Source organism: Mus musculus, chromosome 5 (genome assembly GCF_000001635.26).
Source record: "Mus musculus strain C57BL/6J chromosome 5, GRCm38.p6 C57BL/6J".
Lineage (NCBI taxonomy): Eukaryota > Metazoa > Chordata > Mammalia > Rodentia > Muridae > Mus > Mus musculus.
Window position 1 is genome coordinate 92,178,271 of NC_000071.6, and position 22,632 is coordinate 92,200,902.

The window sequence follows — 22,632 nt, forward strand, 5'->3', positions numbered from 1 at the left end:
GGCCTGCAGGTATACATGGAGACAGAATGTTGTATACATAATAAACAAATCTTTTTTAAAATTTCAAAAAAAAAGAAATAAAAGAAAAGAAAGGCATATCCTATGGCCTGTGCACCTTCGACAGTGTTCTTAAAAATGAACACAAAGATTTGAACCTCTTGATTTGCATGATTTTATGGCATTTTTGGAATCAAGAGAGTAGCAAACCACCTTGAGTTATTTCAGACCATTACAGGAGCAATTTACAGGTTAAATCTTTTGTTTTTGTTTTTGTTTTTGTTTTTTTTTGGTTTTTCAAGTGTAGCTCTGGCTGTCCTGGAACTCACTTTGTAGACTAGGTTGGCCTTGAATTTAGAAATCCACCTGCCTGCCTCTGCCTCCCAAGTGTGGGATTAAAGGCATGCGCCATCACGCCTGGCTGATCCTGGTGTTTTTTTGTTTTTGCTTTGAATATTTATTTATTTATTTATTTATTTATTTATTTATTTATTATATGTAAGTACACTGTAGCTGTCTTCAAACTCACCAGAAAAGGTTGTCAGATCTCATTACAGATGGTTGTGAGCCACCATGTGGTTGCCTCAGCACCTTCGGAAGAGCAGTCAGTGCTCTTAACCGCTGAGCCATCTCACCAGCCCCTACAGGATTAATCTTAAGAACAAATTTATTTAGTCTCCCTCTCAACAGGAAGACTCACAGAATAGTAAATTTTTGCCTCTAATTTATGGCATTTTTTGTTTCTTATCTATAGGAATAATGAAGTAAGTTCACAGAAATATAGATACTTTGAATTATTTTTATTGGGCTGGCAAGAAGCATCAGTAAAGATGCTACTGCCAAACCTTGGAGATAAATTGGATCCCAAGGACAGAGAGAACCCTGTCCCACAAGTTGTCGTGTGATCTCCATATATGCATCATGGCACATGCATGCAGGCATAAACAAACAAATAAATGTAATAAAATTTTAAGTAAGTTATAACTTGTCAGTTAATATATACACATTAAAAGTGCAAATAACAGCAAAGGTTTTAGAACAAACCAGCTGGTTTTAGTCACATTTGTCTCTCCTTTAAGTCAACCCTCAAGCCCCCAGGCCCCCTAACACACAACTCTCTTCCTTCACTTCTTCCTGGCGTGCTAGGATGATTGTATGGAATGTATGTTTAAACTAATGGGATTTATATGTAAATACAACATTTGTGAGGCAGGCTAGCCTTGAACTCCAGGTAGTACTCCTGCCTCAGCTTTCTGAGTGCTGAGGCTGCAGGCACAAGCCACTGCTCGTGGCTGAGGCTTATGCATTAATGTGTACACCAGCACTGCTCCTGCTCAGCCAAGCAGTACTGTGTCTGGTGGGAGAGGACATAGTGTGTGTCCAGCTCTCACGTGAGCCATGACTGCCTTCTTTTTCATTGTGTAGCTCTGTATAACTGTATATCCTATACTCTGCTCAGCACAGCACGCCCCACTCTAGTCTTGGAAACCCACCCTCCATCCTCCTGCTCCATCTGAGCTGTAGCTCAGCTCTGGTCCTGGGACTTCCTTCCGCCATTCTCCTGGGATCTCTCCTGCACGCTCTCTTGATTTGAATTCCTTTCTTTCCTCTATTTCTCCATTCTTTAGCTCATTTTACTAAGTTTCCTAAAAGATGATTATCACCAAAATAGGCGTTTTGTTGTTGTTGTTTTATACATGAAAATATTATTCCCTTCCTTCCGGATTACTGTTTGGCTAGGTATGGAACTCAGGATTGAAATCACTGTCACTCAACTTTCGGGACATTCTGTTATTACTTTGAAGAAATAACTTCAAAGTGGTCAGTTTGAATTGTAATTTTCCCTTAGTGAAACCCGCTGTTTCTCTTCAGAACATGTTGGGATCCTTTCTTTAATTCTAGTTTTCTGAAAACGACTTTATGGGTCTCACCCCCTCCCCTCAGCTAAAGGAGTGAGTGCTCTTCCTTGTTCGCTTCTCTGCTGTTCTCAAATCTCTGAAGCTAAGAATAGCTTTAGCCAGGTGTTGGTGGCACACGTCTTTATATCCTAGCACTTGGGAGGAGGACACTGGCAGATCTCTGTGATTTCAAGGCCAGGCTGATCTACAGAGTGAGTTCAGGACAGCCAGGAGGACTACACAGGGAACTCTGTCTAGATAGAACAAATGAAACAAACAAAAACAAAAAGCAAGCTGTAACGTTTTCTTCTTTGGAAAACAGATTCTCACTTTTAACTTACTCTCCATGTGGTCCTTTGTTTTTCTTTCTTGACAGACCATAAATACTGTATCAGAGGTTATCCGAGGCTGCCAAGTAAACCAAGACTACTTTGCTTCTGTGAATGCACCTTCAAATCCCCCACGGTAGGAACCAGGAAATGCATGGCGGACACAGGAGCGGAGTCTGGGTGTGGTGGGTCTCACGGGCACGTTACTTTTCTTTTTCTTTACCTTTTTTTTTTTTTTTTTAATTTTTATGTATGTGAGTACACTGTCATTCTCTTCAGACACACCAGAAGAGGACATCGGATCCCATTACAGATGGTTGTGAGCCACCATGTGGTTGCTGGGAATTGAACTCAGAACCTCTGGTAGAGCAGTCCGTGCTCTTAACCTCTGAGCCATCTCTCCAAGCACATCTTACTGTTCTTTTTTTTTTTTTTTTTTTTTTTTTTAAAGATTTATTTATTTATTTTATTTTATGTGAGTACACTGTAGCTGTCTTCAGACACACCAGAAGAGGGCATCAGATCTCATTACAGATGGTTGTGAGCCACCATGTGGTTGCTGGGATTTGAACTCAGGACCTTCAGAGAAGCAGTCAGTGCTCTTAACCACTGAGCCATCTCTCCAGCCCCATCTTACTGTTCTTAAAGACCAGTGTGTGCTAGGAAATGGTCCGATAGTAAAAGTATATTGCTATTTAAGACTGTATGCTTCTAGAACTTAATGCTTGATTCAGCTACCAGCCTTTCGGTTGGCAAATCTTGGCCGCCCCTCCATCTTTGTGAGTGGCCAGTGGTTCACGTGTGTGGGTTGCGCTTCTGTTCACTCTTCCCTTGCACTCTGACAGACCGGCAATTGTTGTGCTGCTCATGTCCATGGTCAACGAGCGGCAGCCGTTTGTGCTGCGATGTGCCGTGCTCTACTGTTTCCAGTGCTTCCTGTATAAAAACGAGAAAGGACAAGGAGAGATCGTGGCCACTCTTCTGCCTTCCACTATTGATGGCAAGTAATTCAATTCTAACATTTAGAAAGGCTGTGTTTAAATACTGTATCAGAAATTTATTTTACTAAAATTACTTGTATAAAAGCTATTATCATAAAGCTTTGTTCTCTGTAAATGAAACTAAGATGATGGAGGTAGTGTGCTGACTGCTTTAGAAATGTCATTCTCCATGAAGATGGCTTCTGTATTGTCATCATCAGCTTGATAGCTGCAGTGTTGTCATATGTCATCTCTGTGCAGCTACGCTACTTAGGAGGTGGCTTTCTGTTGTCTTTCCCTTTTGGGTCTGAAAGTACATAAGAGTGTTTTATACCATTTGTGTGTAGAAAATGGTTCTTGTAAACCTCATGAGTGTGGGGTTATTCCACGTGGTCAGTGTCTAACATTGCTGTCTGCTTGCAGCAACAGGTAACTCCGTCTCAGCCGGTCAGCTGCTCTGCGGAGGTTTGTTTTCTACAGACTCTCTCTCTAACTGGTGTGCTGCTGTGGCCCTCGCCCATGCGCTGCAGGGAAATGCCACCCAGAAAGAGCAACTGCTCAGGGTTCAGCTGGCCACCAGCATCGGCAACCCTCCGGTGTCGCTCCTGCAGCAATGCACCAACATTCTTTCCCAGGTAAGGGCCACAGGGCTCCTGAGGGGCGAGCGTCAGTGACTGGGGAGGAGCCTGGAAGATGCAGTAGAGAAGGATAGAAGCACTTGCTGACTGACCACTTCACTGAAATCGGAACGTTTTGAAGAGGAGAGAAAGCAGTAACTATTTTATAGGAATAGTTCTGTCAAATGGTTAAGGACTTCATTATGATAAAAACACAAGGTCTCCGCACAGGTGTATTTTGAGTTTTATTTCTTCTTAAATTATCCAGGGCTCTTCCCTGTCGTTTATTCTCTGAATCTGGGTTGGTAAAGGAGAGAAAGTTAAATGATGCAATTTGTAGCTACGTGCCTCCCTGTTTTCTCCTGAAGCAGTTGGTCATCCCAAAACAAACAATAGCAATCTATTAAATATACAAAATGTACAGTGTATACGTCCAGTGTCTGTAAGTTCTCACGTGCCTAGCAAGACAGACGAAAATATGAAAATCTGTGTTCCTGCAGTTACTCATGGTCGCCAGGCTTGGGCACATCTCTTCCTACATGATTTGGCCACGTCCACTTAGCCTTCTGACCATTTAAAGCCATGCTGACTCACAGTGTAGCTGTGAAGTCAAAATTGTGACGGAAGCTTAGTTATGGATAAACCCATTGCTCCTGGCTACTTGCTCTAGCAATGGAGGGGCCTCACTGCCGTGCTCCCACCGTGCTGTGCTCCCACTGTGCTGTGCTCTCACCGTACTGTGCTGTGGTCTTCACTATTTTTTCACCACACATTGCACTTTCTTTGTTTTGAGCTTTTTGTTGTCAATGCTGCTGCTTGGCATTGGACTCGTCATGCTTACTAAACACCTCCCACCACTGAGCTGGACCCCAGTTCCAAGGGCTTTGGAGGCTTTTTAATTAAAGAAATAATGTTGCTGTTCATAGAAGTTATAAGTGAAATCTTTATAAGTGACTATAATGAGAAGAAATTTGAATGATGTTTAAATTGCTTTACTTCAGTTGCCACTTTATTGCTTATCTCTTAGTGATTTAAAAGAAAACTGTATTGTGTTTCAAATCTTTACTTACTTAATGCTTGGTGGTCTCCTGTCACTGTTGAAAACAACTGTTTTCATGCAAGGTGTGAAAACTCTGTGCCCACCATTGCCACCTTAGCTTTGTAAGTGTGCTGGTGGTGATGTGGAAGTCTCAGGCGCTGGGGTCTGGGCCTTGTAAGTAACAGGAGGCTGTGAAATTGGCCTGTGTGCCATCTCTGTAGAGGGGTAGAGCTTCACTATCACTAAGTGTTGGCTTAGATTTGCAGAGACTAAGAGCATATGTTAGGGTCTTTTCTGGACCAGATGATTTAAAGCAATGTTTATGAATAATGTTTGATGTATAATTTGCAGGGTGATAAGATCGACAGACGGGTATGTATACCTGATAAGCTGAGGCCTTTTCTTCTGGCAGGCTTCTTCCTTGTCTTGGGTTTTGCAGTTGGTTTTTAACAGCTTGTTTGAAGTTCTGTTCTACTCACACATGTTGGCGAGTTTGTCTGTCACAGGTGGCTCTCCGGTTTCCTCCCTTCACTCTTGGCTGGTTGCTGAGAACTATGGGAGCAAGCACACTGTGCCTGGGCTCCAGGGGGCTCGCACTGTCTCAGACTCGCAGTTTTGGTTCTTGTGTTGTTTGCCCAAGCTTGTTTCTTTATTTCCCTTACAAACAACTTAAAGAAAGCCACGTTTAGGGATAAACTGTGTCTTTTAACCAGTATATGAAAGAGGAACGTGTGACCTTCTACTACTTACATTATTTAAAATGTGCAATAGTAAAATTTTTATAATTGTAATGATTTTAAATGAAGTATTATGGATTATTCTGGGTATAATCTGTATGCTACAACAACCGTATTGGTTTTACTATCTTAGGAGGAGAGTGTTGTTATGTTCAGTTTGGTTTAGTTTTTCTTTTGACAAAGTGTTTAACCAAAAAAAAAAAAAAAGAAGAAAAGTCTTACAAGTGTTCCTGTCGTTGCTCTCAGTCCCCTGGTTCAGTTGTGCAGTAGTAAATCAGGCCCAGTTAGTGCCAGCACTCTATGTGTGAATGTGCCCTAGCATGCACGTGGAACTCACACACACACATGTGGCAGCTTGTGCCAGCAGTTTCTGTTTCTTTGTTTTACTAGATGGTTCTGGGGATCAAACTCAGGGCTTTGTGTGCTAGGCAAGTGCTCTACCAGTGAGCCATAATCTTTAGCCCAGAATTTTTGATATTAGAGTATATTTTTTAAAGTATAATGTCATGCACTTAAAAGACAGACATTATGCTTTCAACTGATTGGCTTTTTAAAAAAACAACCACATAACAAATTGTAGAATATTTTTCTACTTTCAAGGCTTCATCAGTACTCTTATTCTTTGTTCTCAGAAGCCACTGCTAAAAGTGAATCTAAAGCTATGACAGACACTAGGACTCCTTATTTTTTATTGGTTTTGAGACAGGGTCTCATGTAAGCCAAGCTAGCCTTGGACTCCCTTTGTGACTGAGGTTGGTCTTGAACACCTGACCTTCTTGCCTCTGCCTCCCCAGTGCAAGGATTATATGTAGACCTATTATGTCAACTGCTAGACCCTTATTTTCATGAAAAAACTTAAAATTTTTAAGTGGCAGCTTTTGTTTACATGAACAAAATAAAAATGTTCAACTTGAATGAACACAGGGATGAGGATTTTTGTTTAGAAAATATAGTTGGGAGAGTATAATAGTATATTAAAGATTATTTGCACTAACTTCAAATATTTTATTTGTGCCTGAGCATGGTGGTATACACCTATGATCCCAGCACTTTGGAGGCAGACTAAGGAGGATCAGTGTATGTGAGGCCAGCCTTGTATAAATGTGAGTTCAGACCAGCCAGAGATGCATATCAAGACCTTGTCTCAGGCAGACAGACAGAGAAACACAACGGGCTGCAGACATGGCTCTGCAGGTAAAGCTCCTGCCACACAAGCATGGGGCCTCTGTTTCGATCCCTAGCAGCCTCAGAGAAGCTCGGGATGGTGGTGTGCACTGTAACCCAGCGCTGAGTGAGTGGAGGCAGTGGAGCGAGAGACGGCTAACCAACCAGTCTAGACAAAAAGGCGAGCTCCAGCTCCAGCTCCAGCGAGAGGCTCCTCACGTGACTCAGAAAAAAAGTGGAGAAAGAGAGGGAAGATATTTAACATCCTGTATCCACATGTACCACATGTGTGCGTGTGTGTACACTCTGACTTCTCCCTCTCATTCAAACAAAATGTGATTGTGTTTATGAGTTTACGGCTTGTCTTTCATCCTTTCAACTCTGATTTCTAATGACTGAACTTCAGAATGCTCTGAGTAATATCGTTAGTCTCCTTTTGTAAATCTCCGTGGCTCCATAGAGGTTCTGTAGGCTCTGGCAAGAGGTGTGTACTTGTCTTGTGTTTTCTAATCTCTGCTCACATTAAGGAGCTTAACTGTTGTCCTTTGATATAGCATATGGCTGCATTTTTTTTCTTGCATGTCATTTTTCTTTTGATAAGTGCTCTTAACCACTGAGCTATTTCTCCAGTCCTTGTTTTGGATTTTAAAAATCAGTCTTTTATGGTCTCTGCTTTATAAGTCATTCTTAGAAAGACCATCTTTAGGGGTCCTAGGGTAACCGTAAGTTCCAGTTATGTGTTTTTACTCTGCCATTTTTTTAAATGATCTGTATGTGATACAGATACATTCATCTTTTTTAAATTTTATTTTATCATCATCATCTTCATCACCACCACCACCATCATCATAGTTGTCTGTGTGTGCATGTGCGCATGTCTGTCTGCCTACCTTAGCACACACTCCACGGTATGGCTATGAAGGTCAGAGGACAACTTTCTCAAGTCGATTCTCTCTTTCTGCCATGAGTGCTGGAAGTTGAACTTAAGGTACCAGGCATGGCAGCATGCTCAACCTGCTGAGCCATCTTGCCAGCTCCCACAGATTTTTTCTGGGCAGTTCTCTAGTTGCTCCAGTATTTTAACATCTATCTGCAATACACTGGCTGTTGTTTGGGACCTTTTCCACACACTGAGATTCTTATTTGTACAAGTCCATTTCTGGACTTTGATTCTGTTGATCTCTCTCCATCATCTGCTTTCACTTCATTACTGTTTTTTACTGCATCCTTAATTATTTCCACTAGTTTATTTTTCCATATAATGTTTAAAATCAGATTATTTGGTTCTACAAAAGTAAAACTTTGGGAATAGGGTCACACTCAGTATTAGAGCCCATGCCAAGCATGGTAGGCCCTGATGTCACTTTTTCAAAAATTTATTTTATATATGTGAATACACTGTCATTGTCTTCAGACACACCAGAAGAGGGCTTCGGATCCCCATTAAAGATGGTTGTGAGCCACCATGAGGTTGCTGGGATTTGAACTCAGGACCTCTGGAAAAAGCAGTCAGTGCCCTTAACCGCTAAGCCATCTCTCCAGTCCCATTCTCTAATTTTTTTATACAGTATATTTTGTAGCTTCCACCAGGTTCTCCCAGATCCTTCCTACCATCCTACCCACTCAACTTTATATGGGTTTATTTTTATTTCTAATAATATGTCTTGGAATTGGTCTTTTAAAACTCCCACACTATAGTTTTGATATAACATCTTCTAGCACCATTTATTTATTTATACGGGCTCTCAAATAGCTCAGGCTGGCCTTGAACTCACTGCACAGTCAAGGATGACTTCTGACTTCTGATCCTGCTCCCTCCATCTGCCGAGTGCTGTGATTGTAGGTGTGCACCACCAGACCCGGCTTTGTTCAGCGCTGAGGATAGAACCCAGGGCTTCTTGCGTATTAGTCAAGCACTGTATCAACTGAACTCTCCTCCCGGCCCAGACGCTCCTGGGTTTGAAGTAGCCACTTGCGTTGGTGCATGGGAATCGTCTGACTTCTGCACTGGGCTCTGTGGCAAGCGCAGCCTGTTGCAAACACAACAATGGATTTTTAGTTCAGTTTTTTAAATCTGGCTTTCTTATACATCTCTTGATGCTTAAGTTCTTTTAACACAAAAGAAAAGGAGGAATCTTAGGCTTGCTTTGAGTTTGAAAAAATAGTAACTATTAAGTGGTGTCTGCCAACTTATCTATTGCAGGGAAGCAAAATACAGACAAGAGTCGGGTTGTTAATGTTGCTCTGTACCTGGCTAAGCAACTGTCCTATTGCTGTAACACATTTTCTTCACAACTCAGCCAATGTTCCATTCGTATCCTTTACAAAGTTTTGATACCATCCACGTTACTTATATCTTTCAACCTCCATTGCAACTTTTGAAAATGTTATGCACATATAATAATGCATGCTTAAGCTGTGTGTGTTTGTGTAAGTTTTTATGGTATGCTTACTTGGAATATATATATATATATATATATATATATATATATATGTGTGTGTGTGTGTGTGTGTGTGTGTGTGTGTGTGTGTGTGTGTGTATATATATATATATATATATATAATTTCTTAAAGAGAATCTTACATAAGATGTGTGTTAAATTCAGATTACAAAATAAAATATTCCAGACACTGTAAATCTTTGAATTCCTTAACAAAGATGTCAGCTTACAGGACAGATTGCAGAAAATCTCGGAGAAGAAGAGCAGTTGGTCCAAGGCTTATGTGCCCTTCTTTTGGGCATTTCAATTTATTTCAACGATAACTCACTAGAAAACTACACAAAGTAAGTGAGGGTAGGGTGGCCATCTAGTCATCCACAGACAGACATACAATTTTTTTGCTAAAGTATAAGTAAACCAAGCTTGTGACTTCGCATTTTTTTAAGCATCTCATATGTTTATTTATGTAGAGAGAAACTAAAGCAACTAATAGAGAAGAGGATTGGCAAAGAGAATTTCATAGAGAAACTAGGATTTATTAGCAAACATGAGTTATATTCCAGAGCGTCTCAGAAACCCCAGCCAAACTTTCCGAGTCCAGAGTATATGATATTTGATCATGAGTTTACAAAGCTGGTGAAAGAACTCGAAGGTAAGATGTGAAGGTTTGTGCCAATCCAATGTAACTCTGTGTGTGTGTGTGTGTGTGTGTGTGTGTGTGTGTGTGTGTGTGTGTGTGTGTTTTGGGATGCCCATGAGTGATAAGCCAGGAAGTTCATCTGCAGCACATAGAAAGACTTTGGACCCTTTAAGATTAGAAAGAGTACTGCATGACTGTCTTGAGTTAGACTATTTTTACTCAGTAAATCCTAAAACTTAAGTCATGTTTACAGTGCTTAAAATCAAGCTGGAGGCAAACAGGTGAGTGAGTGGTTAAGCTTGTACTTAGCACTTGAGGCCCTGTACTCAGTCTGCAGAGCCTCAGGAAAACCATTCAGTGCAGTTTATGTAGAGGAATTTCAATCCAGAAACATGGCTAATCTGGCAAGAGATCACAGCTAAAGACCACCTAGGTCTGTGTGATCCAGCTGGAATGCAGACACACCGTGGATTACAGTGTGATCTGGTTGGATGATGTCTAATTGAGGGGCAGACAAAATGACAAATCAGAGAAAGATTTGACAAAATGAACTAGGATACACCCAACTCTCATGAGAACAGACAGGAAAGAGAGGCTACTTAAGACCAGAGCAGCGAGAGGTGAAGTAGAGTGCAGCTGAGTTCTGTGCAGTTCAGTTGACTGCAGCTGAGTTCTGTTTGTTGATACAGTCAGTGCCGTTGAGTTCATGGAATTCAGAGGCAGGGTTTTCAAGCACAGCAATTCAGTCAGAAGCCAAGAGATTCCTATTTGAATCAGTCAGCTTGGAGGGAGTTTGAGCCAGAACAGCTATGTTGAACCAGCCAGCAAGAGTTCAGGAAGAGCAGACAGGGTGAGTTTATTTAGCAGTGAGTCTGAGAGGCTGAAACATTGCAGGCCCAGGTTAGCAGATGGAGACTGGAAAGTGAAACCTCCATGATCCTGGCTTGCAGAAGCTCCCAGGCCTAGGTCTAGGGAGAGTGCAGAGAAAGAAAGCGAGCTCCGCCTAAGCCTTGTATTTGTACAGCTTGGGCAGGTTCTCATCTCATCCCTTTAGCTGAGGAAATGAAAGCCACATTCGCATTTACAGTTTAAGTATGTTTTGTTTTACAGGTGTTATTACCAAGGCTATTTATAAGTCCAGTGAGGAAGATAAGAAAGAGGAAGAGGTAAAGAAAACCTTAGAGCAGCATGATAACATCGTGACTCACTATAAGAATATGATCCGTGAGCAAGTAAGTACCAACAAACTGTCCTCTCTGATTGGCAGCAGCTCTGCTGGAGGGAAGGTTGCTTCTTGGCATTTCAAGTGGATGAGGGATACACAGAGTAAACGTCTGCGTTTTCAAATGCATCTGTGTGTTAAATTGAGGGACCTGCTTTGTGCTAGGCACTGTGCAGGATGTTATAGATCATGGATCCGCTGGATTCTCTTGTTGGTGTCGGGGTGAGACAGATAGCTAAATTATTGTGGCAGAATGTTATACCATACATTACACAATAGCCTAGTGTTATTGCTAATCAAAGGTGTAGCAGCTCTCAGGCTGAGCTCTCAGAGAACCTAGAGAATACTCTCTCCATAAGAGGGCCAAGGAAGAGCAGCAGGAGATGCATACAGCACCGTAAGTCAGCTGTGGCTGCCATGAGCCTAGAGCAGCTCCTGGCTGAGTGGAGGAGACATTTGATGGGAAAGCATAGGGAGGTAGGCCAGGAAGGAGATTATTGTGGTGGGTCAGCTAGGGGAGGATGTTGGTGACAGTGATGACAATGATGATAGTTAGTAACTGCCTCACATGTTTGCTGTGTTCTGTGAACTCAGTGTCTTTCTTGTTTAAGGTTTATTTATTTAATGTATATGAATGCTCTATCTGCATGTACACCTGCATACCAGAAGAGGGCATCAGATAACATTATAGATGGTTGTGAACTACCATATGGTTGCTAAGAATTGAACTCAGAACTTCTGGAAGAGCAGCCAGTGAGTTGAGCCATCTGAACTATTCAACCATCTCTCCAGCCCTCAGTATCTTACTTCACAGCATCCCTACAAGTAGTGACTAACTATATTCAGTTTAGGATAAATGGGAAATCTATGCCTTTAATGAATTCTCCCAGCATCTCCCAGTAATTGTTGGAACAGAATTTAAGTGTATGTGCGTTAGTGAAAGTATGTCATATGGCAGGAACAGACTTGAGAAGTGTGGAAGGGCTGGTGAGATGGCTCAGCGGGTAAGAGCACTGACTGCTCTTCCAAAGGTCCTGAGTTCAAATCCCAGCAACCACATGGTGGCTCACAACCACCCGTAATGAGATCTGACACCCTCTTCTGATGCATCTGAAGTCAGCTACAGTGTACTTATGTATAATAATAAATGAAGCTTTGGGCCAGAGCAAGCAGGGACTGAGTGAACGGGGCTGACCAGAGCAAGTGGGGTTGACTGGAGCAAGCAGAGGTCCTAAAAAATTCAATTCCCAACAACCACATGAAGGCTCATAACCATCTGTACAGCTACAGTGTACTCACATACATACATACATAAATCTTTTTTAAAAAAGTGTGGAAACTGAAGATAAAACTTGGCAGGACTTGGTGATGTTTCTCTGCAGGTATCAGGGTGCAGACAGGATAAGTGTGATTTCTAGATTTCTGTCTTGGGTCATTGAGTACAGTCATGGTAGACAGGCAGTTCCATAAAGAAGGTGATGGGCTAGACCGGAATTCTATTTTCAGAGTCATCAATTGATGCTTTCCTTTCATAATGCTAGCCACTGTCCATTATGTACATTGTCTTGTGCACCTTAGCTCTGTTGCATCCTTTAAAATGTCACTCAGTATTTGTACTGAATGATATATACTGTAATAGAATTTTGTAAAGGATTATATAGCATTATCTGAAAAATTAGATTACTGATGTTGTTAAAATTCTAATGGCATAAGGGAAATGTAACAGCCTATGTGGGGTAGGCTTACCTTCTTACGTATATGGTATTTTTTTCCTTCCTCACAATATAAATTACTGAAATTGAAAATTTACAAGTAATAATAGGATTCTTGGAGTTTGTCCTCAGCTTTTCAGTGTTCAGCCAAATCAATAAACTAAAAATTAGTATCTCTGTTCAAAGTTTGAGTCATCAAACTGCCCCAGTTATGGATTTTTAATCTATGTCTTGGTTCAAATACAGCAGTGTGGTGTGTAACTTACATCTGGATCTGCTAACCACAGTTGATCTAGAAAGAAGAAACTGTTCTGACATAATTATTGATTTATTTATATAATGTTAATGTTATACATTCTTACAACTTAAATCTTAACAGATAATAAACATCTAAAACTATAAAAATGTTTATATCCTTTGAATGATATTTGAGAATTCATCCTAAGGAAATTCTCCAAAATTCAAGAAAAACTGTTAAATGAACATTTATCATTTTGAAAAGTGGAAATTATCTTTAGTGTTAAAAGCATGTAATGTGCCGGGCATGGTGGTACACGCCTTTAATCCCAGCACTCGGGAGGCAGAGGCATACAGAGAAACCTTGCCTCGAAAAAAACCAAAAATAAAAGTAATGTAATTTATACTCTATCTACTTGATCAGGTATTGAATGAGCATCAATAAGTATGGCCTTATGGCTGAAAAGATAACTCATGAAGAGCAGAGCTGGGATCTCAGCACCACCGTGACAGACCAGGCACTCAGTGCTCAGTCACCCCAGCTTTGAGCAGAACAGAGTTGCTAGGACTTGTGGGCTGTCAGCCTAGCCAAGAAGACATGAGCTATAGGTTCTGGGAAAGACTCTGTCTCAGAGGAATAGGCTGCAACAGGGGCCCTCTTTGGCTTCCATATGCACACTCACAGGCACATGTGTGTGCTTGAATACACATACAAACACAAATAAATACAGATTTTAAAAATTATGATTATGAAAGCTGTATGGACATTTAGTAAGCGGTCTAAATGTTCTAAGCTTCTGTACGAACTGACTATAGCAACTTGATAAAACATGCTAGAGACTGCTTGTGGCCCGACTTCTTTTTTTTTTTAATTTATTTTTATTACTTTTAATTATGTGTTATGTGTTTGCATGTGGTTGTGCACATGAATGCAGATGTCCACAAAGGCCAGAGGTGTCAGATCCTTCAGACATGCCCAGAAGATAGAACCAATTTGTACAAATTCTCCTCTGACTTCCTCTCATGTGCCCATGCACAAAAAACAAGTAAACGTGATAAATTTAAATCCTATGGCTGCATAAGTGTATCTTCATTCACTAAGTTTCATACGTAGTTTGGTAGATATTTCTGTAATGGTGTCATGGCCTCAGAGTGAGTGAGCAGCAGGCTGCGGTGCTGCAGTGGTGTGGTGCTGGTGAGTGCAGAGCAAGTGAGCAGCAGGCTGTGGTGCTGTGGTGCTGGCCTGCAGAGCCCTGCTTGAAGCCCCCACATGATGATCAGCTTCGCACACGTTCAAGTCTTCATGCTTCACTATTGATTTGGGGCGTGTTGAGTAGTTTAGCATACTGATTTTTTAAAAGCCCATGTATTTAATTATTGTGTGCCTGGTGTATGCAGTGAGAACATCTGACTCGTGTCTGTTTCACAGGACCTACAACTGGAGGAACTGAAACAGCAAGTCTCCACCCTGAAGTGTCAGAACGAGCAGCTACAGACAGCAGTCACCCAGCAGGCATCTCAGATTCAGCAGCACAAGGACCAGTACAATCTCCTCAAAGTTCAGCTCGGTGAGTGTCTGCCTCACTCTGTCCTCAGGAGCTGGAAGGAGATTCTCTGTGCCCTGCTTGTTCTCAACCGTGATCACTGTGAGGAATATGTAAGTTAGAACTTAGTGCAGGATGGCTTGTAACTGAGTAGCTGAGACCAGATCATTCCAATAGAAAGTCCACTCTCCATCTTCTTGCTTATTGGCTGATCCAGTGATTGCTGACTCCTGGCAACACACTATATCCCATGGGCTATTTGAGATTGACTGATATACTATTTCAGTTGCTTCAGAATTGAAATAATAGCATTATGTCATCTGAAAAATAAGTAAAATAATAGATATGTAAAACTCTAATTTATTCCCAGGTAGATAGGCAAGAATTCACATTCCTCCATTTTGAAGGGGCGTTTTCTCAGATGTCATTGTTGTCTGTGGTTGTGTGTGGGCGTTTGGGTGCCGCTAGGTCTGAGCCTGACTTGCTAAACCCTCCCTTCTCTTTGTGGAGACCCGGTGTGCTGTCCTGTGCCCCGTTATGTAAAAGGCAGAAGGAAAGGGCTCCAGCCCTCTTAGCACCATGTCTTCAGTGCCTGTGGCCTCCTGTCCACCGGCTGTGTCCTCAGGTGTAGGATACCAGGAGAGAAAAAAAGGATTTCCATTCCTGTCACTTTCTTTCTGGGTGCTGGGGCTCCAACCCTGGCCTCTGTGTGTGTGGGAGTGGTGCTGTACAGAAAGCCATACTGCAAGCCCGCATGTTTGCAGAGAGCATCATCTTGCAGGCCTTGTGATGATGATAATGCCAGGTACCGAAGAGTAAGAAGTTAGTAACTAACATTTTCAGAAACAAATTTTTCTTTCTTTATGACAATAATTTTTTGGCCAGTTAACCCATGTGGATAGCTATTCCTCTGGAAAACTTTTTAAATGGATTTGACTTCTCTTACGCTTATTGTCAGAATTGGAATTAAAGCTGCCGTAATTCACAGTCATAATCACCAAACCATACAGTTTAATCAGGAGCCTTGAACCAATCTGCACCTCTGCCATCAGGAGCGCCCTGCCAGTTTCCCAGTTAGGGGACCTTCTCTGGGGTCTTAGGTGATCTTGTATTGTAGCCTTCTAGTCCTGATGATGAGAAGTTGGATTCACGTCAGCTTTCCCCACTGTTGTGATGTTTAACAGGAAAAGACAATCACCATCAAGGTTCCCACGGTGACGGGGCTCAGGTGAATGGCATTCAGCCGGAAGAAATCAGTCGGCTGAGGGAAGAGATAGAAGAGTTAAAAAGTCAGCAGGCGCTCTTACAAGGCCAGCTAGCTGAAAAGGACTCATTGATTGAAAATTTGGTAAGTAAATGTTAAAAAAGAAATGTAAATAAGTGACCAAGAGTAATTCTCATCATCTTACTTGCTTGCTTTTTCTGGGTTTGTTATTTGTTCTTTTTTTAAAAGATGTATGTATGTATTTATTTATTTTATGTATGTGAGTACACTGTCACTCTCTTCAGACACACCAGATCCCTTTACAGATGGTTGTGAGCCACCATGTGGTTGCTGGGAATTAACTCAGGACCTCTGGATAAGCAATCAGTACTCTTAAACGCTGAGCCATCTCTCCAGCCCAATTTGTTTTGTTTTAAGGCAGGGTCTTACAGTGTAGCTCTGGCTGGTCTGGAACTAATTATGTAGATGAGGCTGGCCTTGAACTCAGATTTTCTGAGAGCTGAATTGAAAGTTAGGTACCACCATAGCATAGCCATCCCTGTGTGGTTTGTTGTTGCTCGTGTTGTTGTTGACGACAGGCTCAGCCATCTCAGGGTGATCTTGAATTCCTGATCCTCCTGCCTTTCTTTACTCTACAAGTGCTATACCCCATGCCTGGCTTAATGCTTCAAAACCCACTGTGGTGTCTAGACCTTGCTAGCCTTGAACTCACAGAGCTCTGCCTCCCTCCGCCCCCTGGATGCTGGGATTGAGAGTGTGTGCCTCTGCACCAGCTCTCCTGAGACAGGGCTCTCTATGCAGCCTTGGTTTCCCTGGAACTTACTGCGTAATCTGCTTGAGCCGCCACACTCAGCTTGGTTTTTATTGTTTGTTTATTTATTTTCTTATTGATGGGGATTATTTCTTTTAAAAATAGCGATAGTGTAGTTTTAGAGACATTTGTTTATTTGGTTTGTTTTGTTTGAGGTTAGTGTGTGTGTGCAGACATGGGCACTCAAGCCACAGAGTGGAGGTCAAGGACAGTTTTCAGGAGTTGATTCTCTCCTTTGCCTGTGAGTCTCGGGAATCAACATCCCTTTGGCAGGCTTGTGAGTCACCTGGTCTGAGTGTAACTTCTGAGGCTGTGGAGAGCTGTAGACAGCGCTCTATTGAAATAGAATCTTACATATAAAAATTCAAGTCTTTATGTGCAGTCCTTAGTGAGCTTCTGTAAGGTCTGACTGTGAGCGTGAACCTCTGCTCTGACTCCCTTTCTTTCCAGGTTTAATTTCAGTTTATTTCTATGCTAATTGTAGAAATCTTCGCAAGCGTCTGGCATGAGTGAACAGGCTTCAGCAACATGTCCTCCCAGAGATCCCGAGCAAGTTGCAGAGTTAAAGCAGGTAATGTTCCAGTAGAGTAACACCACCCTGAGTGTTGTATTGCTGTAGAATGCCATTGTCAGGAGCAATACGATTGGTAGTTAAGACAAGCTTTGAAAAACCTAGAAGCTGTGTTTACTTGACAGTAATGTAGTTTTGTCTTTCATTGATTTGTTTTATTTTTTTTACATTTATTCATGTGTTAATCTTGTGCTATAAATGTGTGTGGACACAGCTTGTGTTATAAAGACCACATCTGGAAGTCAGAGCATAGCTGCAGGGAGTTGGGTCTCTCCCTCTACCATGTGGGTCCTAAGAGTGACTTCAGTAGTCACCCACTGAGCCATCTTGCTAGCCCAGCTTCTTATTTCAGTTTCCTTCTTTCTCTCTCTTCTCTGTCATCCTCCCTTCTTTCTGTGTTATAAAGGAATGTATGGTTATTAGAAAAGAGAAATCAGAAACCAGGCTGTGCTTCTGTGCTAGCTATCGTCCCCTGCAGGGGGCAGTGCCTCTCATGCACACGGCTGTGCCTGTGTCACCAGTGTCCTTGCCTCTTAAATCTGCAGAGGCTGGCTGGCTTTCTTTCTTTCTTTCTTTCTTTCTTTCTTTCTTCCTTTCTTTCTTCCTTTCTTCCTTTCTTCCTTTCTTCCCTCCCTCCCTCCCTCCCTCCCTCCCTCCTTTCTTTCTTTCTTTCTTTCTTTCTTTCTTTCTTTCTGTGTGTGTTTTTGAGACAGGGTTTCTCTGTATAGCTCTGGCTGTCCTGGAACTCACTCTGTAGACCAGGCTGGTCTTGAACTCAGAAATCCGCCTGCCTCTGCCTCTGCCTCCCAAGTGCTGAGATTAAAGGCTTGTGCCACCACTGCCTGGCTGATTTCTTTATTCTTATATTATGTGTTTCAGTGTTTTGTGTGTGAGTAGGAGGTTTTTGGTCTTGTTGTTTTGAGTCAGGGTCTCTCTATGTAGCCCTGGCCATTCTATAACTTGTTATGTAGACCAGGCTGGCCTCAAACTTACAGAGATCCTCATGCCTTTGCCTCCCAAGTGCTGGCATTAAAGGTAAAAACCGCTGTGCCTGGCAAATATACAAGTTCTTTTAAAATGATGGCTTTATCTAGCAACATAGGGATTTATGTATTATATTGCATATTACAAAATACCGTATGTGGGTCTCCTCACTCTCTTGGATCATTGCCTGATGGTCCACAAGGGCAGTGGGAGCAGAGCCAACAACAGATGTGGGTTTGGAAGCCCCACGAGTACTTACGGCGAATGACCACACTGGGACCAGCTATCGGGAGCCACATCAGCTTTACTTTGGGTGGCTCAAGGGTAATAAAGTTTTGGGGGATTGAGAGTAGGAATATCCAGGAGGGGCAGAGGTCATTGGCTGAGGGCTTAGGGTACCTGAAATGCCTCATTAGTGTGGGGAAGCATTTCGAGAATCTTAGGCACTGGCTGAACAGGTTCTATCAGGAGAAAGGAGCTGATCCGGTAATCTAATTGAAGCTACATGCCATTTCTCAGGTAGAGTCTTATGTGGGGACTTAGAATTCCCCAGGCAATTTCAGAGGAGAATCCCTGCTAATGAACGGAGTCTCTCATATTTCTCGGAGCCCAGAAGCTATCTGGTCATTATGGACTTTGACCTTAATTAGCAGAGTGTTCTCATACTGTGTAGGGGCAGGGGAGATGGCTCAGTAAGTAAATATGCTTGCTTACACAAGCATGAGAACTTGACTTTGAATCCCCAGCACCCATGTAAGAGAAAGGCAGACATGTTATCACATACCTGTAAGGCAGCTGGATCCTAGGGATGGCTTTCCAGACAGTCTAGCCAAAACAGCTCCAGGATCAGTGAGCAGCTGTCTCAGAAGTAAAGTGGAGAGCAAGTGGAGGACACCCGGTGCCAGTGTCTGGCCTCCACACAGGCCTCCAAGGCGACATCATCGCCCACCCTATATATATGCACCACAGACACACAGAAGGGAAATAAAGACAAGAACAAAATGATCGGTACTATCACACTCCGCATACTCTTGTTGATAATTGACAGTAGGAAGTAATTAGAGAAGAGACTGTACTCGATGGATGGTTGATGCATTATGCACCTCCCCATGCATTATGCATTATGCATGTCCCCAATCATTGCCTGAGGGGAAGGAGCATCACTGGGGGAGCTGCATTTTCATTGCTTTTCTGTCACTGTACTTGGTGGGAGGAGGTGCTGAGCGTCAGAACGTCCAGCAGTGTAGCAGCAGCTTCTTCCCTGTCTCCCCAGCACTGCTACTGCCGTGCGAGGGCCCTGACCTTGAGCTGGCCTGCTTTGAGTTGCAAGCGCCAAGCCTGTAGGCTTGAGCGGGGAGTAGCAGGGTGTGAGCTCTGGCAGGGATCTGATGGCTCTCTCAGAAATAAGACATTGAAGCAGCCCTCAGTGCTTAGACCCCATTAGCTGTTCTTGTAACATCCTAATGGTACCAGGAAGGTACAGCTTTCATGTGACTCAGGTGCCAGCTTTGCTTTCTCTGTGGTCAGCCTCCAGGTCTCCTAGGTGGGTTTTCAGTCTCCAGTGTTTCCTGAAGACTCACTTTCTCTATTTTCTTGTCCCTGTGCCTGCCTGCCTGCCTGCCTGCCTGCCTGCCTTCTTTCCTTCCTTCCTTCCTTCCTTCCTTCCTTCCTTCCTTCCTTCCTTCCTTCCTTCCTTCCTGTTATCCCTTTAGGATGTTTTTGGTGGGAGGGGGAGGACATACAGGATCTCAGGAAGCAATAGGGATGCATATATAGGTTTCATTCTCTAGCTTGATAAATTCTAATACTTGGACATGAATGAGTTTTGAAGATAGTGTCAAGAAGGGATTTCTGTAAGTGAACATTTCCTTAATGAAACCACACTGTTCCTACCACAACTTACTGTTCTGTGTTTAGGAACTGACAGCATTAAAGTCCCAGTTATGTTCACAGTCTCTGGAGATCACGAGACTCCAGACGGAGAACTGCGAGCTGCTGCAGAGAGCAGAGACCTTGGTGAGTCACCCTCATCGTCCCTTCCAAAGGCAGCAGCACACAGTTAATCTGTTCTCTCAGCCGTAGCCAGAGCTCAGTGACAGAGGCTTCCTGCTTCCTGGTGGCCTGGTGTGGCCTGGCCTTGCCTTGCCATTCTATTCCATTCCATTTCTTTTCTTCTTACTGTGCGGATTTGTTTACTTAGTGACTGAATGGTTAATTCACTGGCGTAACATCCCGTTTCCATCCTTTTCCATCCAAGCTGATAGTATCCCTGCTGCTGTGAACTTGTCAAAATCCCATGCACGGCCAAACCTTCGCCCAAGAAAGCCCTCCACATATAAATACCTCGCCTCTGTCCCTGGTGTCTGCCGAGTGTGGCCACTAACAAAAGGTGGTGCAGACCCCTCATGGTTTCCCCAGAACACACTTTCTCATATTTTGCAATCTAGATAGGCTGAAAATGTCAAAATTTTATTTTTACTTACTCATTTGTAAACTTCTCTTTTCTCCTATGCTTTCTAATAGACACAGAGCGAAAGGAGACTGCACTGCGGTGCTTGGTTTAGAGCGTGAGCTATAAAAGTGGCTTAGGGTAGGTATGGTTAGGTAACCATGCCAAGCACAGTGGTAACTGTGAGGTGGGGCCCATCTTGGACGGCGTGACAAGACACATTCTAACACAGATACACAGACCACAGGCCGGCCAGTCAGTTGTTCTGTGCTCTCAAACACCGGACCATGTGCTGTCTTTTCCCTAATTCCCAACTGCGTGCTTCCCATTTCTCTCTGTGACTTCACCATGCATTCTCTCCACAAAACTAAAATATCCTCGAGAACTTTCTCTGTTCTTTATGAATCTATTGCAGAATTCCTTTGAGGTTCATATTCCTGTCAGTAGTGTCTTTGAAGTGGCTTAACCCTTGTCTGATACTTCCACAAAACTGAATTCATTGTCCTGTCCAAAGCCACTGTCACACCCTTAGGAGGTGCTGTGTCATCTCCACTCTGGTATATTTTAGAGAAAGGGTGGTACTGAAAGTTTCACTCATAGAACACTTAAAATACTTACTTCACCAAGTGCTGGCATTGGGTTGGTTTAAAGCCTGAGGTGACAGTGTTGGACTTACCTCAGGAACTTAGAAGGCACAGTGTTGAGTCTCTGCCACTGGCACCTCCTCTTCCTGTCTGCCTTGTGCCTTGCCTTCCTTGTGTGCCGTTGACATTTAGTGCCACTCCATGGTGGGACAGCTCATCTGTCAGAGTGCATTCTGTTGCTTTCGCATAAATACATGAGTTATTTTCTTTCATTTGAAATAAAACTTCAGAATGGCAAGAAGATACACACACAAAGTTTGTATCATTTATAACCTTCAAGAGACTTTTTAATTTTCCGTTTTCAGGCAAAATCAGTTCCTGTAGAAGGAGAGAGTGAGCATGTGAGTGCTGCTAAGACCACGGATGTAGAAGGAAGGCTGTCTGCTTTGCTGCAGGAGACCAAAGAGTTAAAGGTCAGTTGTGGTAGAATTGCTATTTATTAGACCTAATATGACCTAAAGTCCAAAAACTTTGACTTTGTTTCATTTTATCTCCGAGTTCCTCAGGCTTATAAAGAAAACTGAAAGTTAGGGTTTTGTTTTCCAAGACAGGGTTTCTCTTTATAGTCCTGGCTGTCCTGGAACTCAGTCTATAAATCAGGCTGACCTCAAATTCACAAGAATCCACCTACTGAGTGCCAGGATTAAAGGTGTGTGCCACCATGCCCAGCAAGTTTTCTTATCAATGACAGTATTTAATCGTAACAAATTAAGGGTAACAACTTTGGCTAATGGAAAAGCCATGTAGAGCCAGGCATGGTGGTGCAGTCCTAGTGCTGAGGCAGATGTGAAACCATGAGTTCCTGGCCAGCCAGAGACTATTGCAAATGACAAAATAGTATACAAACTTCCATAGGGTTGAGGAACATTGTGACAGACATGTCAGAGTAAGTAGTGTAAAGAATCGGGTGACATTCATAAGTAAATCATGAAGAAAAGTGTGAAAACGGAAGATGATATATAGTTATACTTTTTGGATTGTGTTTAAATTAATTTGAAACTATTCATTTGCTTCTCTGAATGAAATGGAACTTTTTTCCTTTGAGTTTTGAGTTCAAATTCTGACGCTTACCATCTTCTGTACATCATCATCTTCAGGGTTAGGGTAGGGGTGGCCAAGTGAAATTAAGGTTTGTACCGTCTACTCTGTTCTTTACTGTGGCTTTCTTTGCTAAGTAGGCTGACAGATGCTTACGTTCCTGGGTGTGTGTGTGCCTGGGTGTGTGTGCCTTGCATACCCAGTTGCTGCCACGCACCTCAGACTCAACAGCTGTCCCTTATTAGTTACCTCCACAGTACTGTAAGCAAAAGCCCTGACAGAGGGGACGTAAGGAGCAGAGGGTTGTTTTGGGTCACTGTCCCTAATGGCTGGGAAGAGGTGGTGTCTGTCAG

General features: G+C 42.7%; 1 protein-coding gene and 1 non-coding gene across 5 annotated transcripts in view; both read left to right on the forward strand.

The window, feature by feature from the left end:
• The window catches only part of Uso1 (USO1 vesicle docking factor), a 64,892-nt gene that overhangs the window by 40,362 nt on the left and 1,898 nt on the right, over positions 1-22,632 (forward strand). The window contains exons 11-23 of one of the 4 annotated variants that reach the window (XM_006535140.4): positions 2,272-2,360; positions 3,070-3,224; positions 3,628-3,839; positions 5,212-5,232; positions 8,965-9,075; positions 9,428-9,546; positions 9,673-9,854; positions 10,953-11,074; positions 14,443-14,581; positions 15,742-15,905; positions 17,078-17,164; positions 20,066-20,164; positions 21,547-21,654. In XM_006535140.4, coding sequence (XP_006535203.1) covers positions 2,272-2,360; positions 3,070-3,224; positions 3,628-3,839; positions 5,212-5,232; positions 8,965-9,075; positions 9,428-9,546; positions 9,673-9,854; positions 10,953-11,074; positions 14,443-14,581; positions 15,742-15,905; positions 17,078-17,164; positions 20,066-20,164; positions 21,547-21,654 — 1,608 coding nt within the window. The remainder of the gene's footprint in view (positions 1-2,271; positions 2,361-3,069; positions 3,225-3,627; positions 3,840-5,211; positions 5,233-8,964; positions 9,076-9,427; positions 9,547-9,672; positions 9,855-10,952; positions 11,075-14,442; positions 14,582-15,741; positions 15,906-17,077; positions 17,165-20,065; positions 20,165-21,546; positions 21,655-22,632) is intronic. The other 3 variants (XM_006535141.4, NM_019490.1, XM_017321009.2) reach the window with 3 other exon arrangements.
• Gm25290 lies at positions 15,052-15,195 on the forward strand. The gene has a single exon (XR_003956072.1). It is a non-coding gene; the product is annotated as a small nucleolar RNA SNORA57 (small nucleolar RNA).